A 12,010-nucleotide genomic window follows, 5' to 3' on the forward strand; every position below is an offset into this window, starting at 1 on the left:
ACTTTAAAGGAGTACTGAAGGAAATACAGTTTCTCAATGAAAACTATTGATCTAAGAGTTCTTTCCTATGCACTGGGACTCCTGTTTCAGTCTGTGCTAAAATAGCCTTTCAATAGATCCCAGAGATACTCCCTATACTGGCACTGTTAAAGCGCCAGATCAATGGAAGTTGCGAGATGGGGCAATCTCAATGGCGGGGTGCCAACTCCTTTCCATAATTACAAAGAGGCTGGAGAGGTATCGCAAACAGTTTCGACACCCAAAAGCTAATACTACATCCTACCAGCGTCTCTCTTCTCTTCATTTCTTATTCAATATCCCAAGCACAAGCAAAACAGAGTTGCTGCACTTCCTATCCATTTATGGAGCTAATACTGATTGAAGTAGGTGCCACATCAGGACTTGATTTTGATGTTGATGTTAAACTCCCACTTGAAGTACCTCATCCCAAAATGTGAAACAGGCTAACTGAACACATAGACCTAGAAAGTATTAGTTCTTGATAGCAGTAATATATGAGGTCATATAATCAACAGATGTCCATTTGGTAGTTGGTTTTTGGTGTCTAATCTCGTCAAAACATTAATCAGCTATCCTTTATTATGAAGCTGGTTTGATTATAAACTGGTAATGTTTCCATTTCTTTATTTCGTAACACTTGTGTTGTCCTTCCTAGGCCATAAACTTCTGGCAGATATTGGTGATGAATGATGAGCACACAGAGAGACGCTATCTTCTCTACTTCCTGCTCAGCTGGGGACTTCCTGCTCTGGTCATCATCATTCTGGTTGTAGTCCTGCTGGGAGGCTTTGGATGGAGCATTCATAGTGTGTATGGCCTGGTGCAAGGAGATCTGTGAGTTCATGAATATGTGTCTCTTTCTCTCACACACACACACACACACACACACACACACACGCTACATTTGCTTAACCAAATGGGGACATAATGGACAACTAAAGGTTCACATGTAAATGCTCACATTTTTATTTATTTTTTTTGCTCATAGTTACTCGTTTCCTGTGTTAATGTGCTGTAAGCAATTTTCTTTCTCATATACACTCTCTTCTTTGCCCCCTGTTTACATTAATTGTGTGTGGTCGGGGTCTGTTATTGGTAAGTCGGGAAGAGCTGCTATTTTTAGCTCTTCTGTGTTTATGAGGTTACAAGCTGTGACTGTGCATAGGTTCAGTTTTGCCTCAGTCAAGCCTGCAGTGATAACAGAGGACTACGGACACTCCTCTCCACCCTTTCTCAAAGCAGCTCTTAGCACGTAAACTCCCAGCCGACTCATGCAAGCCAAACATCTCTTTCTCCAAGAACAAACAAATGATGTCACCTCACCTCACAAGCCAACACAGTTCTCGCCTTTTCCAGCACCATAAGGCTTCAGCCGCCTGGGAGGAGTCAAATGCTTGTAGAAATAGAAGCACATTAGTTTAAAGGTCAGATTCTGATTAACACACATAATGTAGCATTACAAGGTTTCTTAAAAGAGTCATGTTATGAAGAATCAACTTCTCTATTTCCTTTTTAGAAATTAAAGAATGTGTTGTTCTATAAAAATAAATTTTCATGGTTTTACTTCCACAGATCAACATTTCTAATTTTAATTGATTTATATATAATAAATAAATAAATATAAATAAATAAATATATATATATATATATATATATATATATATTAGGCTATATTTCAGTTAGTTAAAAAAAACTTTAATACTTAAAAAAAAAAAGCACAAAAAGAAACGTATACAATGTAAAATTTGTACGGCCCTGTTCAAACATAATGTTTTTGCATTCTGTGCACTGTTTTTTTTCCTGTGTAAATCTGCACTGGATAGACATGTTTGACTTGTGTTTGCGTCTCTAGTCTTTTACAGCCTTTATCGCATGACTTGTTCTAAGTCTCTAGATAAAGTTCCTGACAATCCTTTAACTAAGAACTGAAAAGCAGTTTAATTGAAGAGGAAGGCCCATGTTAGTAGCTGTAGTTACTTTGCAGGTATCACAACTAGACTGAGCTACTTGTTTATTTGTTATTTCAAAAATGTGTTTTTGTGTGGCATCTATGTGAAGAAATAAAGTATGTTATGCTAAACCAGGCAGTGTTTCAAAATTATGATCAGTTGAAGTCTAGTGAAGAATGAGCTGTTTATTTTCCTACAGGCATTTTACACGCTTTAAATTATATTATGGCTCCACTGTGCCATTTCTGCTCTATAAAATGAGTTCGGGCTGTGTTTGTCCATTCTCTTTGTCTGGCCAGAGAGATGCCAGGCCTGTGAGCAGAATACAACCGCTGCTTATTTTGATACAGATCACGTCATAACAAGATTACTATGGATTGAGTTTCCCCAAAGCTTTTCTTTTCCGAATACCAGACAGAGACTCCATAACTGCATACAGGACAGAAACAAACTGCCGACTGGAAGAAATTCCTCAGATAGAAGGAGAAGAGTCAGAGAAAGACAAAAAGAAAGAATCTCAGTAGAAATAAAATTAAAGAATACAGAAAAACAATCACCAGACTTCGTAAGGATGTCCATCATGCCATTTCAAACCCTTTTTACTCACTTACACAAACATACAACCATAATCATTGGTACCAATCCTCTTTATCTATTCACAATATTCTTTTTTGTCTTTTTTGTAGATGCTTCATTCCCAACGTATATGCTGCACTTTGCACGGCCGCCCTGGTTCCTCTGATTTGTTTGGTTGGGGTGCTGGTGATCTTCATCCATGCGTATCAAGTCACTCAGCAGTGGAAGGCTTATGATGATGTCTACCGAGGCCGGACAAACAGCTCAGGTTTGTATGCTTTCGTTATTTCAAGTTTTGTCAAATTAATTAGCCTCAAGGTTTCCTGCCGTTTTATTGCGTCAATAACCTGGCACTGCAATGAACATGTTACTGGAAAACGGTGCTTTAGAAGTAAAGAGCTGCCGATAATATCAAGAGAAACTGAAAGCAAACTAAGGGAAGGTGCTTTCCCTTGGAAAGTCTGTTGATCTCAATCGTCAGATTGCTCAGGGCTGTGCTTTCAGGAATATTGCACAGCCTTCCGAATAACTACACACCTTCCAAATAATGTTTTTCTTTCTGTTTTGGTTTGTTAGTCTTTTTTTTATTTAATGCCCACAGCTGTTTTGAGTAGATTGGATTAAATCTATATTTTAACTTGCTGCTCAGTCCCTAAGTAAATACATGTTTTCAGTCTTGTTTTAAAACTTGGTTAGAATCTTAACTGGCTGATTATATCTTTAGTGTTCGCATACTCCACCTTACTGCTTAAATCTACCTATATCAGCAGCACCTTTCAACTAACATTTGGACAATTAACATGTAAAACACTGGCTTTTTTACTTGTTAATCCACCGTGATGGTTTCATTGTTTACCCGTAACTGCTGTTCTGAGCTTTAAATGGTGTTATTGTACAGTTTGCGTGTGGGTGGTCAGCCAGGGTTGCCATGTGCAATATTAGCTTTCCCCTTTGTGCACAAGCACAGCGGGCTAATCCTAAACCACTCAACTTTATTACAGAAGGATGCACCATCAGCCCACCATTTGCTCGCAAACACAATGACCTCACTGCAGCACTCCCACACTTGCTGTTTCATATTGCAGGACACACAGGCCTAAGCGAATACATTATGCAGCAAATTTGCTTCTTCATGCCGGATGTGTTTAATGACTGCCAAAGAAGCACAGTCAGATAAATATGCATTTAGAAAACCAGATCTTTCCGGTGAACTCTGTCTGGGTTGTTGCTGCTTGATGAAATGTCAAACAAAACATTCGGCTTGGGACAGGGATGAAATGGACACAGTGAGTAAAATAACATTTCCTGGTTGACTTGTGGGAAATACAGAAGTGAAAAAAAGTTCACCCAAGAGATGGGATGCAAGTTCAGTTCTGGAAAGGTCAACTTTACCATATAAATCAAGGAATTATTAACTAAAAGACAAAATGCTATCAACTGTGTCTGTGTCTTCAGTTTCTGGTTCGCTGCCAATTTAATTTATTATGCATGGTTTGAACACAGGTTCTGTGATCAAGCTGTGGAAACCAGTATAACTCTATTTGATGACCATTTGCTTCTCTAAATGAATTACAGCAATTGTTCCCGAAACCAGCTTCCGTTTTGTTAGAAGCTCATGGATCATTCTGACTGAGACTTGCCTTTGAGATATTCTGATGTGCTCCATAAAATGGCAGGATATTTTTCAGCCTCTGAAGAACCACATTGTAGAGCCAAGATATTAAGAAATCAACCTTTAGCCGCTAGGCAGAGGTGTTCTTTCCAAGGCCTGTGGGGAGATAATTACCACAGCCCTATTTAAAGATTTCATTCGGCTTATGCAGTTAGTTGTTCAGTATGATCTTAAAGGAAGTAGTGCTTTTTCACAATGCAGTCATTTCCTTGGAATAGCCTTATAGGCTCAGGATTAATCCTTCAGCTCTCTTAATGAGGCATGTTTATGTGGAAGAGTATGACTGCAACAGCTCACTGTTTGGGGGTTTTGATATATACAATATGAATACAATTTTTTTATATTATTTAGAATTTGTGGTAAAACTTTTCGATAAGCTAACATTAACATTAGCTAACTTTAGCATTTATTAATTTTAATTAATGGATACGTTTCTTACCATTAACATTAAGATGAATAAATACTGTAACAAATATTTTGCTCAATGTTAGTAAATGCATGAACTAACCTTAAAATATAAAAACTAAAGTGGCATAGCTTTATGCCATTCCTGGGCCCAAATATGGTCTGTTTAAAAACTAAGTTATTTTCCTCATTCATTAGACATAACTGCAAAGTCAAGCCAAAAACATCTTGCATTTATTATTATTATTATTATTATTATTTTAATCAAATGTTAAAATAATTATGTATTTGCTGTGTAGCCCAGCCTGTAAACAGACTAGTAAACTCAGTTTCTAAGGCTAAGAAAATTAAGACTGTTTAAGAATGATAAGATGTCCTAAATCAAATGAATACTGCTGTGAGTGATGGCCATACTAGATGTGCTTTGCAATCAAGGAGGTTTTGACAGTAAACAAAGGGACAGAACTCACAGATGTTATTGTACTTGGAACCAAATTTAATCTGGGTCTTATAGTACTTTTTTTTAATCTAGTGAACAATACAGTCAGTATGGATGTCTATCACTTTGCTTCCAGTGTTTGCTTAGGAATGACTTGCAATGCAGACACTTAATCCTTAGGTCATGCATAATATCCATGATTGCATAAAATGTTTACAGCCTGTACAGTCATAGAAACAGGGTATTAGGGTCTAAATCACTGTTTATCACTATCCCTTTTAACCCTTCTATATCTCATATCTTTATGACCTTGCTTAACTGCTTATATCACTAACACTATACTACTGTTACACAATGTTCCCATGATTTGACCCAAAGTCTAGATTCTGGATCCATTGCGTTTGTTGAAAACAATCATCATACATTACCCTGTTAAGTTAAATGACACGTGTTTTATTTGGAAACTAAGCTTTGCTGATTTGAAAATGGCAGTAATGGCCTTTTAGGCAGTACTTGCATTTTGTTGAAAAATACTTCAGAAAATCAATAGATTTACAAAATTCATTAGTGTAATGCACAGCATCTTATTGCTATATTTATTGAAATTATAGTATATCTAGAATTTTCTTTAATACAGGCAAATCCCAATTTTTTTATTTGATTTGATTGTGATCCCACCTCTGTTTTAATAGTGGATGGAACTGATTTAGATTCAGGCCAGACCTCTTTTTTTTATGCCAAACACTGTTAGTTTTCCCTAGAGAGGTCTCAGTTCTCCGAGAACATACTGTATGGAACGTCTGGTCAGAGCGCTGGCGTGAGGCCAGACACGCTTCCCACACCCACAGTTCAGAGGAAGGAGCAGGATGTCCACATGTCACCCACAAGCACACGTACGCACACACACACACACACACACACAAGAATATCAAGTGTTTGATTCCAAAGAGCATGTTGATCTAGTATGTGCTTCCATCTTAAGCCTTTGTTTGTTTCTTCTCACAAAACTGTTGGACACCTCTAGTGTTCCAACAGATTTACTGGAAGATTTCAGCTCTTCCCGCGCTCTCATTCTTCCATCTCTTTACCACAATCCTCTTCTTCAGCCACCCATGATTCTTTGAGTTGGAACACTTTTTTCTTATCATTGAAGCTGTTGGCCGGGCAGATGTTAGCTCACTCAAAAGGGAGACAAAGGAAGGTCTTTCATCCTCGGAGTTGAACCACAGCTGAATGTTGTGACAGCTGCTATGGCATCTTAAACAGGAGCCAGAGTGCTGGCTCACATTTAGGCCCTGCTGTTTTTCCCCAGTGGTCCTCGGTGCTTGCTTTCTTACGCTGAGGGTCTTCTCCTCCTAAGAGAACTATAGTTGTCTGTTGTATATGCCGTTATATATTATTAACTGATACCATGAATTCACTCTAAATTGTCATATATTTATCTCTTGGACAGTCAGCATATTTAACATCATCGCTTCAAAAATTGGTTGACAGGTTCTTTTTATTTTAAGGTTTTTTCTATACTTGCACAGGAAGTAGTTTCTGAATTGTTTACTGTAGAACATAAACAGTTTTTAACAGTTTGCCACATACTGTATGTTTGTGAAATTAATACTTTTATTAAGCATGGATGCATACAACTGATTAAAAATTATATTAAAGACATTTTTTATGTTGCAAAAGACAGTAGAAAATGTTGAAAGTTGAAAATGAAAATGACTGTCGAAAATTCAGCTTTGCCATCACAGGAAAATTTTAATTTTACGATATGCTAAAAAAGAAAAACAGTTATTGTAATCGGATATATTATTTCACAAGATGATTGTACTTACTGTATTTTTTAACACTAGTGTATATAAATGTAGGTAGTGAAACAAAAAAAAAAACGTTTTAAGAACCAAAAGCAACATTTAAATGCATTTTTATGTTCAGAATTTATGTTCAGAAAACCCTTTGAAATTGGATGCAGTTATTCATTCAAGTTAAACTGATTTTATGGCTCACTTTAGTTGTGACGTATGAGTGGAAACATCGAGGTATTGTACAGCACTTTATGTTTAAGACATGGATTAATGAGAGCCTGGTTTTCATTGGGAGAGGAAGTGATCTAGCCAGTTCCTTTCCAATAGAGAGATGGTTCCTCAAGGTTTAGGAACCTGCTGCTTCTGAGGCCCAGACCACAGCCTGGAATGTGCTTACAGAGAAGGAAAGCAAAGGCAGTCAGGGAGAGGAGGGAGGGAAAGACTTGGAGGGAGAGCAGCATGTACAAAGTGGAGACTGATATGCAGAACAATATCCAGGGAAAGAACAGAGAAATACAATAAAATTGGATGTTTTTGATTTGTGGAAGAACTGGGATACTTATAAAAAATAAATAAAAAAACATGTAATAGTGTTATGTACATGATATGTAAATATAATGAATTACACTAATAATAATACAAGGTAAATTTTTGAAAATTAACATGAAATAGATTGACGTCCTTTGGTAAGAGATGCTATACACATTCTAAAACAATTTTAAATTGTCCTTTTTTTAGATGTATGCTTTCACTACTTCATTGATATAGAAATTGCATGTATTAGTGCTTTTGTAACATGAACACTGAAAAGTGTTCCCAAATGTTCATGGCAACAGCATCAGTAAAAGTAAATAGCAACCAAAACATCATGAAAGTAAATGTAAGATAGTTGAGGCAAACACAAACAGCAGGTAAAGTTAGACAGGTGGAAGCAATGACCGTGGCATTTTTGTGCTAACCTGGTGTTAAACTTCGGCTCAGTGCCATGTGTTGTCTATCAGATGAGGAATGTGTGGCCTATTTTTCAGTGCCAAGTCTTTCATAATGTTTGCCTGCTTCTGCTGGCAGGTCTTCCACTGAATCGCCCCAGAGATGTGTCAGTCATGCATGGCCTGACTCTGCTTGTCTTTGCACTTCTGGTGTCATCAGAGCCATATTAACATCAAAGCAGCAGCAGAACAGATGTTAATGCCGTGTGCATTAGTTCTGCTGGTGAAATGCTCTGGGACGGCACAGGACGCTGTGTTCTCGAACAGCAAGTCGTGTCCCTAAAGGAAGCCTCATTTTGGATTGAACTGATTCTCCTCACCCTCATTCACTCTAATGAAAGCCAATTATAATCTCATTTGCTGTTTTTGTCATGCATGCATGCATTTCAGCAATGACGCTTGGAGGATTATTTAAATTCTCTTGAACTTGCAGGGTGTTTGCTTGTCTTAATTTGATTAGATGCCGGCATGCACAAACAAGGCTGCAGGTGCATGCATGATTGTTTTCCATCATAAGGGATGCAGCCCAGGGAAGCGCCAGGTTGTAGAGGTTAAGCTGATGAATATTCTTTTTCCCTAGATGTGGGTTCTGCACATCTGCTGGTGCATCTAATATGCTTCAAACATGTGCTAGAACAAATAGAGCAAATGTGTTGTCTAATTTCAGCCTCTAATTGTCCAATTGTGGCCATCAAAGAAAGATGTTGATATTTGCATATTCCATTTGTTTCAATCAATTTACTAAGTTGCACGAATTGTAAATCAAATAAGCGCTGAATGCATTTTCTGAAAATAAAAAGAGAATACAGGTCTTCTGCCATTGTTTGGAGCCCTCGAAGTGCCGGGCTGAGCTCACGTCCATGTTTATATTGTGAATAGAGAGCATGATGGATGAGTCAGCCTGTTCTCCATTCTGGAGCTGTACTTGTTTGTTCCCTCATTAAATGTATGAATTAAAAAACAGGGTTCTCACGAGGTCGAGGAGGTGAGTAGATGCAAATAAGGCCTGCTGAAAGAAACAATGCCACAGACTGCCTCTTCCTCGCTAATTATCAGCTACAGCTTTGCCTGGTTGTGTACTTTGGCCAACTTAGAAATCACAAATGCATTGCTGGTGAAGGAGAGGTTTTAGTAGAGCCAAAAGGTAATTTATGAGAACTATAAAGGATCATTAGGGAATGGGTGGCAATAAAGATTTGTCATGAAAACACAAAACTGCATTTCAAAATCTCTTTCATTTGTTTTAAACTGATTGAGATATTTGTGATTTTTGGTTTCACTTTATTTTTAGAACCAATTCTCACTTTAAACAAACCATTAACTTTGACTTTTGCCTCAATAGACTGCTAATTTGCTGCTAATTAATAGTAAGTAATGTCGTTAAGTTTATGTATTTGGTAGGTTTAAGGATATTGAATATTGTCATGCAGAATATGTGCTTTATAAGTACTAATAAACAGCCAATATGTAAAAAATATATGCATGCTAATAAGCAACTAGTTAAGAGTGAGAATTGGTCCATGTTTGGCAAAGGTCACCAACCATATTTAATGTTGGTTTCATAATTTCTACTGGTAGTTGCTGTATTGTGTCATTGTTTATTTGCATAAATGGGTTTATGAGTACTTTATCTGTTGAGTATTCAAATCCACAAAACATGAACATTCGAAACTCTTGTGCTTGTGTTCATAATGTCATGACTTTGGGTAAATGATTACTTTATGTTGATGCTAGAATGTCAGGTTTTGAACTAGCATGTTTGCAACACATAGTTTTCTTCCCTCCCTCTGAGTGAATGTTTCAGTAATTAAACTCACAATCATTTTTAAAGTAAAACACTCAGTCTGGTTAAAGTCCTTGTGCCAGTATGCTTGAGTCAGTCTTGGCACTGAGAGGCATTGTTTGCCCACATGAAGAGCACTCGTGGGCCAAGTACTTTGTACCCATGGCTGCCCTCATTTACCCCAGAACAGTCTCTGGACTGTGACCTGCTTAATGAGACAACTCATTTTATTCTCCTTCCTTTGTTGTTTTGCTTTGTTTGTTTTCGCTGGGAGCCATCTTGGAATCCTGCCTCAGGTCAATTAACGTGCCCACATGGCTCTTATGCCAGAGCGAGCGCAGTTCAAAGAGCTCTAGCTGCTTGTGAAAAGCTTGTCTGAACTATGGAAAAACTGATGCATGCCTGGCCAGCCCGCTCTGTAACTGAAAACAGCACCCATGGCTGCTGGCATCGGTGCATGCAGCACAGATAAAACAGCACAGTCAGCATCCATGCATCTGAAAAATGATGAGCAAAGCTCTTGTGATTTTTCTAGAAATATATTAACTTCAAATGATGCCATCTTGCATTTTAGGAAACATGTATTTGTTTACCAAATGAGCTTATTTGATCTTGCAAACCCAAAATGAGGTTTCTTTCTGTTTGTTCTTCAGAGGTGCCCATGATGTTGTATCTGTTTGCTCTGGTGACTCTGGTCTGTCTTTGGGCTGGACTGCACATGGCCTACAGATATCTGTGGATGCTGATCCTGCTTGTTATCTTCAACATCTTTCTGGTAAGAACATACACACAAAATCTCTTATTTTACAAAAAATGCAGCGTTGGAAAACGCATGCAGCTTTTTTCAAAAATTTTAACAATACCTTTTCGAATGGTAGTTAAGTTTGAATGGAAATGCCGTTATTGTTGATGCTTTTTACAAAACAGAGCAAGTTGTGACTCTTAAATCATCAATGTGTGCAACCTAATCTTATCTCTAAAGTGTTTTGTCATTGAACTCAGTGTGAAAGTGATGAAGTCGTGACCCGTGGTCAGTTCTGACCCTCAGAATCACATTCAGTTAGACTTAATTGTTCACATCTTAAAAGCATTAGATTAATCCTAATCCTGAAGATAGATCAATACAGGTAATCTTCACATTTGAAGGCCCAGTGGGCTCTTCACCTTTAGTTTAAGACCTGCAAACAGCTGTCTTATCTCTGAATACAGATGCATTACTCTCACAACCACCTCACTATCTTATATAGTTTCTGCACTGTATAGATAAAATAGACAGATACAGTAGTCCACTGATTTCTAGTTCTCCACCTCTTGCATGACATGATCTTAAGATACTGGCCAGGCTCATTTACTTGTGGGTGGACTATTCCGAGTCATTGTATGATGATGATGAGAGTCTGTTTATCTGTTGACTAGATGAGTGAAGTCCACCATGGTCGATAAAGCTGGATAGAGTTATCACTTGATAAACCTCAAAGGATGTTTCTCTTTAACATCAGGGTTGAGTCGTAAGGGGGAAAAGAAGGTTTGAACTCCAAATTTTATAAGTTAAAATGTAACATAACTGTGAAGATGAAGTCACATAAGCAACATTTTGCAGCCAAACACAGGCTGTGTAATGTAGCGATGTTTAAAACACCGTACACAAAGGAGCCACTTTCTCTTGGTCATAGTTTTTATCTTTATTTGAAAAAAGAAAACTGCATCAATTAGAAGTGCAATGGATATAGTTAATTGATATAGTAAAACGTAGAAAGCTAAATATGGTTTGCAACATCAAATTTTTACATGCCGTGTTAGCTTTCTGAGAAACAAGTAACATTTTAACAGAAAAGATAGACTTCCTCCAGTATTTTTTCTTCTTCAACATTTCCTCACTGGTACAGTTAGTGTAAGCAACAACCAAACATACAGTTGAGCATATTTGTTCTACTTGTTCTACATTACAGACTGACTGACAGCCGGTCAGAGAAGCTGTTAATGTTCCTGACAAAGCCAAAACATGACTGGGCTGGACATGATGCCCTTCACCTAGAAAGAGCATAAATAGCACAAAATTGTGTTTTGACTCCCTTTGAGTCAAACTCTAAACGCCCACATAAAAATGTCAGCAGTGCCTACAACAAAAACATGACCTCCTTCTGTGGAAAATCTTCACAAACATGTGGGAGGGCCATGCAGACATCCGTGGATGTGTTGATATTTGGCTGACAGAACTTTTTCAGTTCTCAGAGGAATTCTTCAGCAATCATTTATAGGATGTGTTTGTAATGTTTTAGTTTTAACTTTTCCCTGCACATTCCCTGTTATTTCCTGCAGTCTGTTTTTAATAATCAAGCCCTGAGCATCTGTTTTCATGGGTGCTGTTTTTTCC

General features: G+C 37.7%; 1 protein-coding gene across 1 annotated transcript in view; it reads left to right on the forward strand.

Annotated features, from left to right (window-relative positions):
- The window catches only part of adgrv1 (adhesion G protein-coupled receptor V1), a 130,228-nt gene that overhangs the window by 110,807 nt on the left and 7,411 nt on the right, over positions 1–12,010 (forward strand). Inside the window, exons 85-87 of the mRNA XM_026211495.1 lie at positions 677–855; positions 2,657–2,814; positions 10,290–10,411. Of these exons, the coding sequence (XP_026067280.1) occupies positions 677–855; positions 2,657–2,814; positions 10,290–10,411 (459 nt within the window). The remainder of the gene's footprint in view (positions 1–676; positions 856–2,656; positions 2,815–10,289; positions 10,412–12,010) is intronic.

The sequence above is a fragment of the Carassius auratus genome, chromosome 30 (genome assembly GCF_003368295.1).
Source record: "Carassius auratus strain Wakin chromosome 30, ASM336829v1, whole genome shotgun sequence".
In the NCBI taxonomy this organism is placed as follows: domain Eukaryota; kingdom Metazoa; phylum Chordata; class Actinopteri; order Cypriniformes; family Cyprinidae; genus Carassius; species Carassius auratus.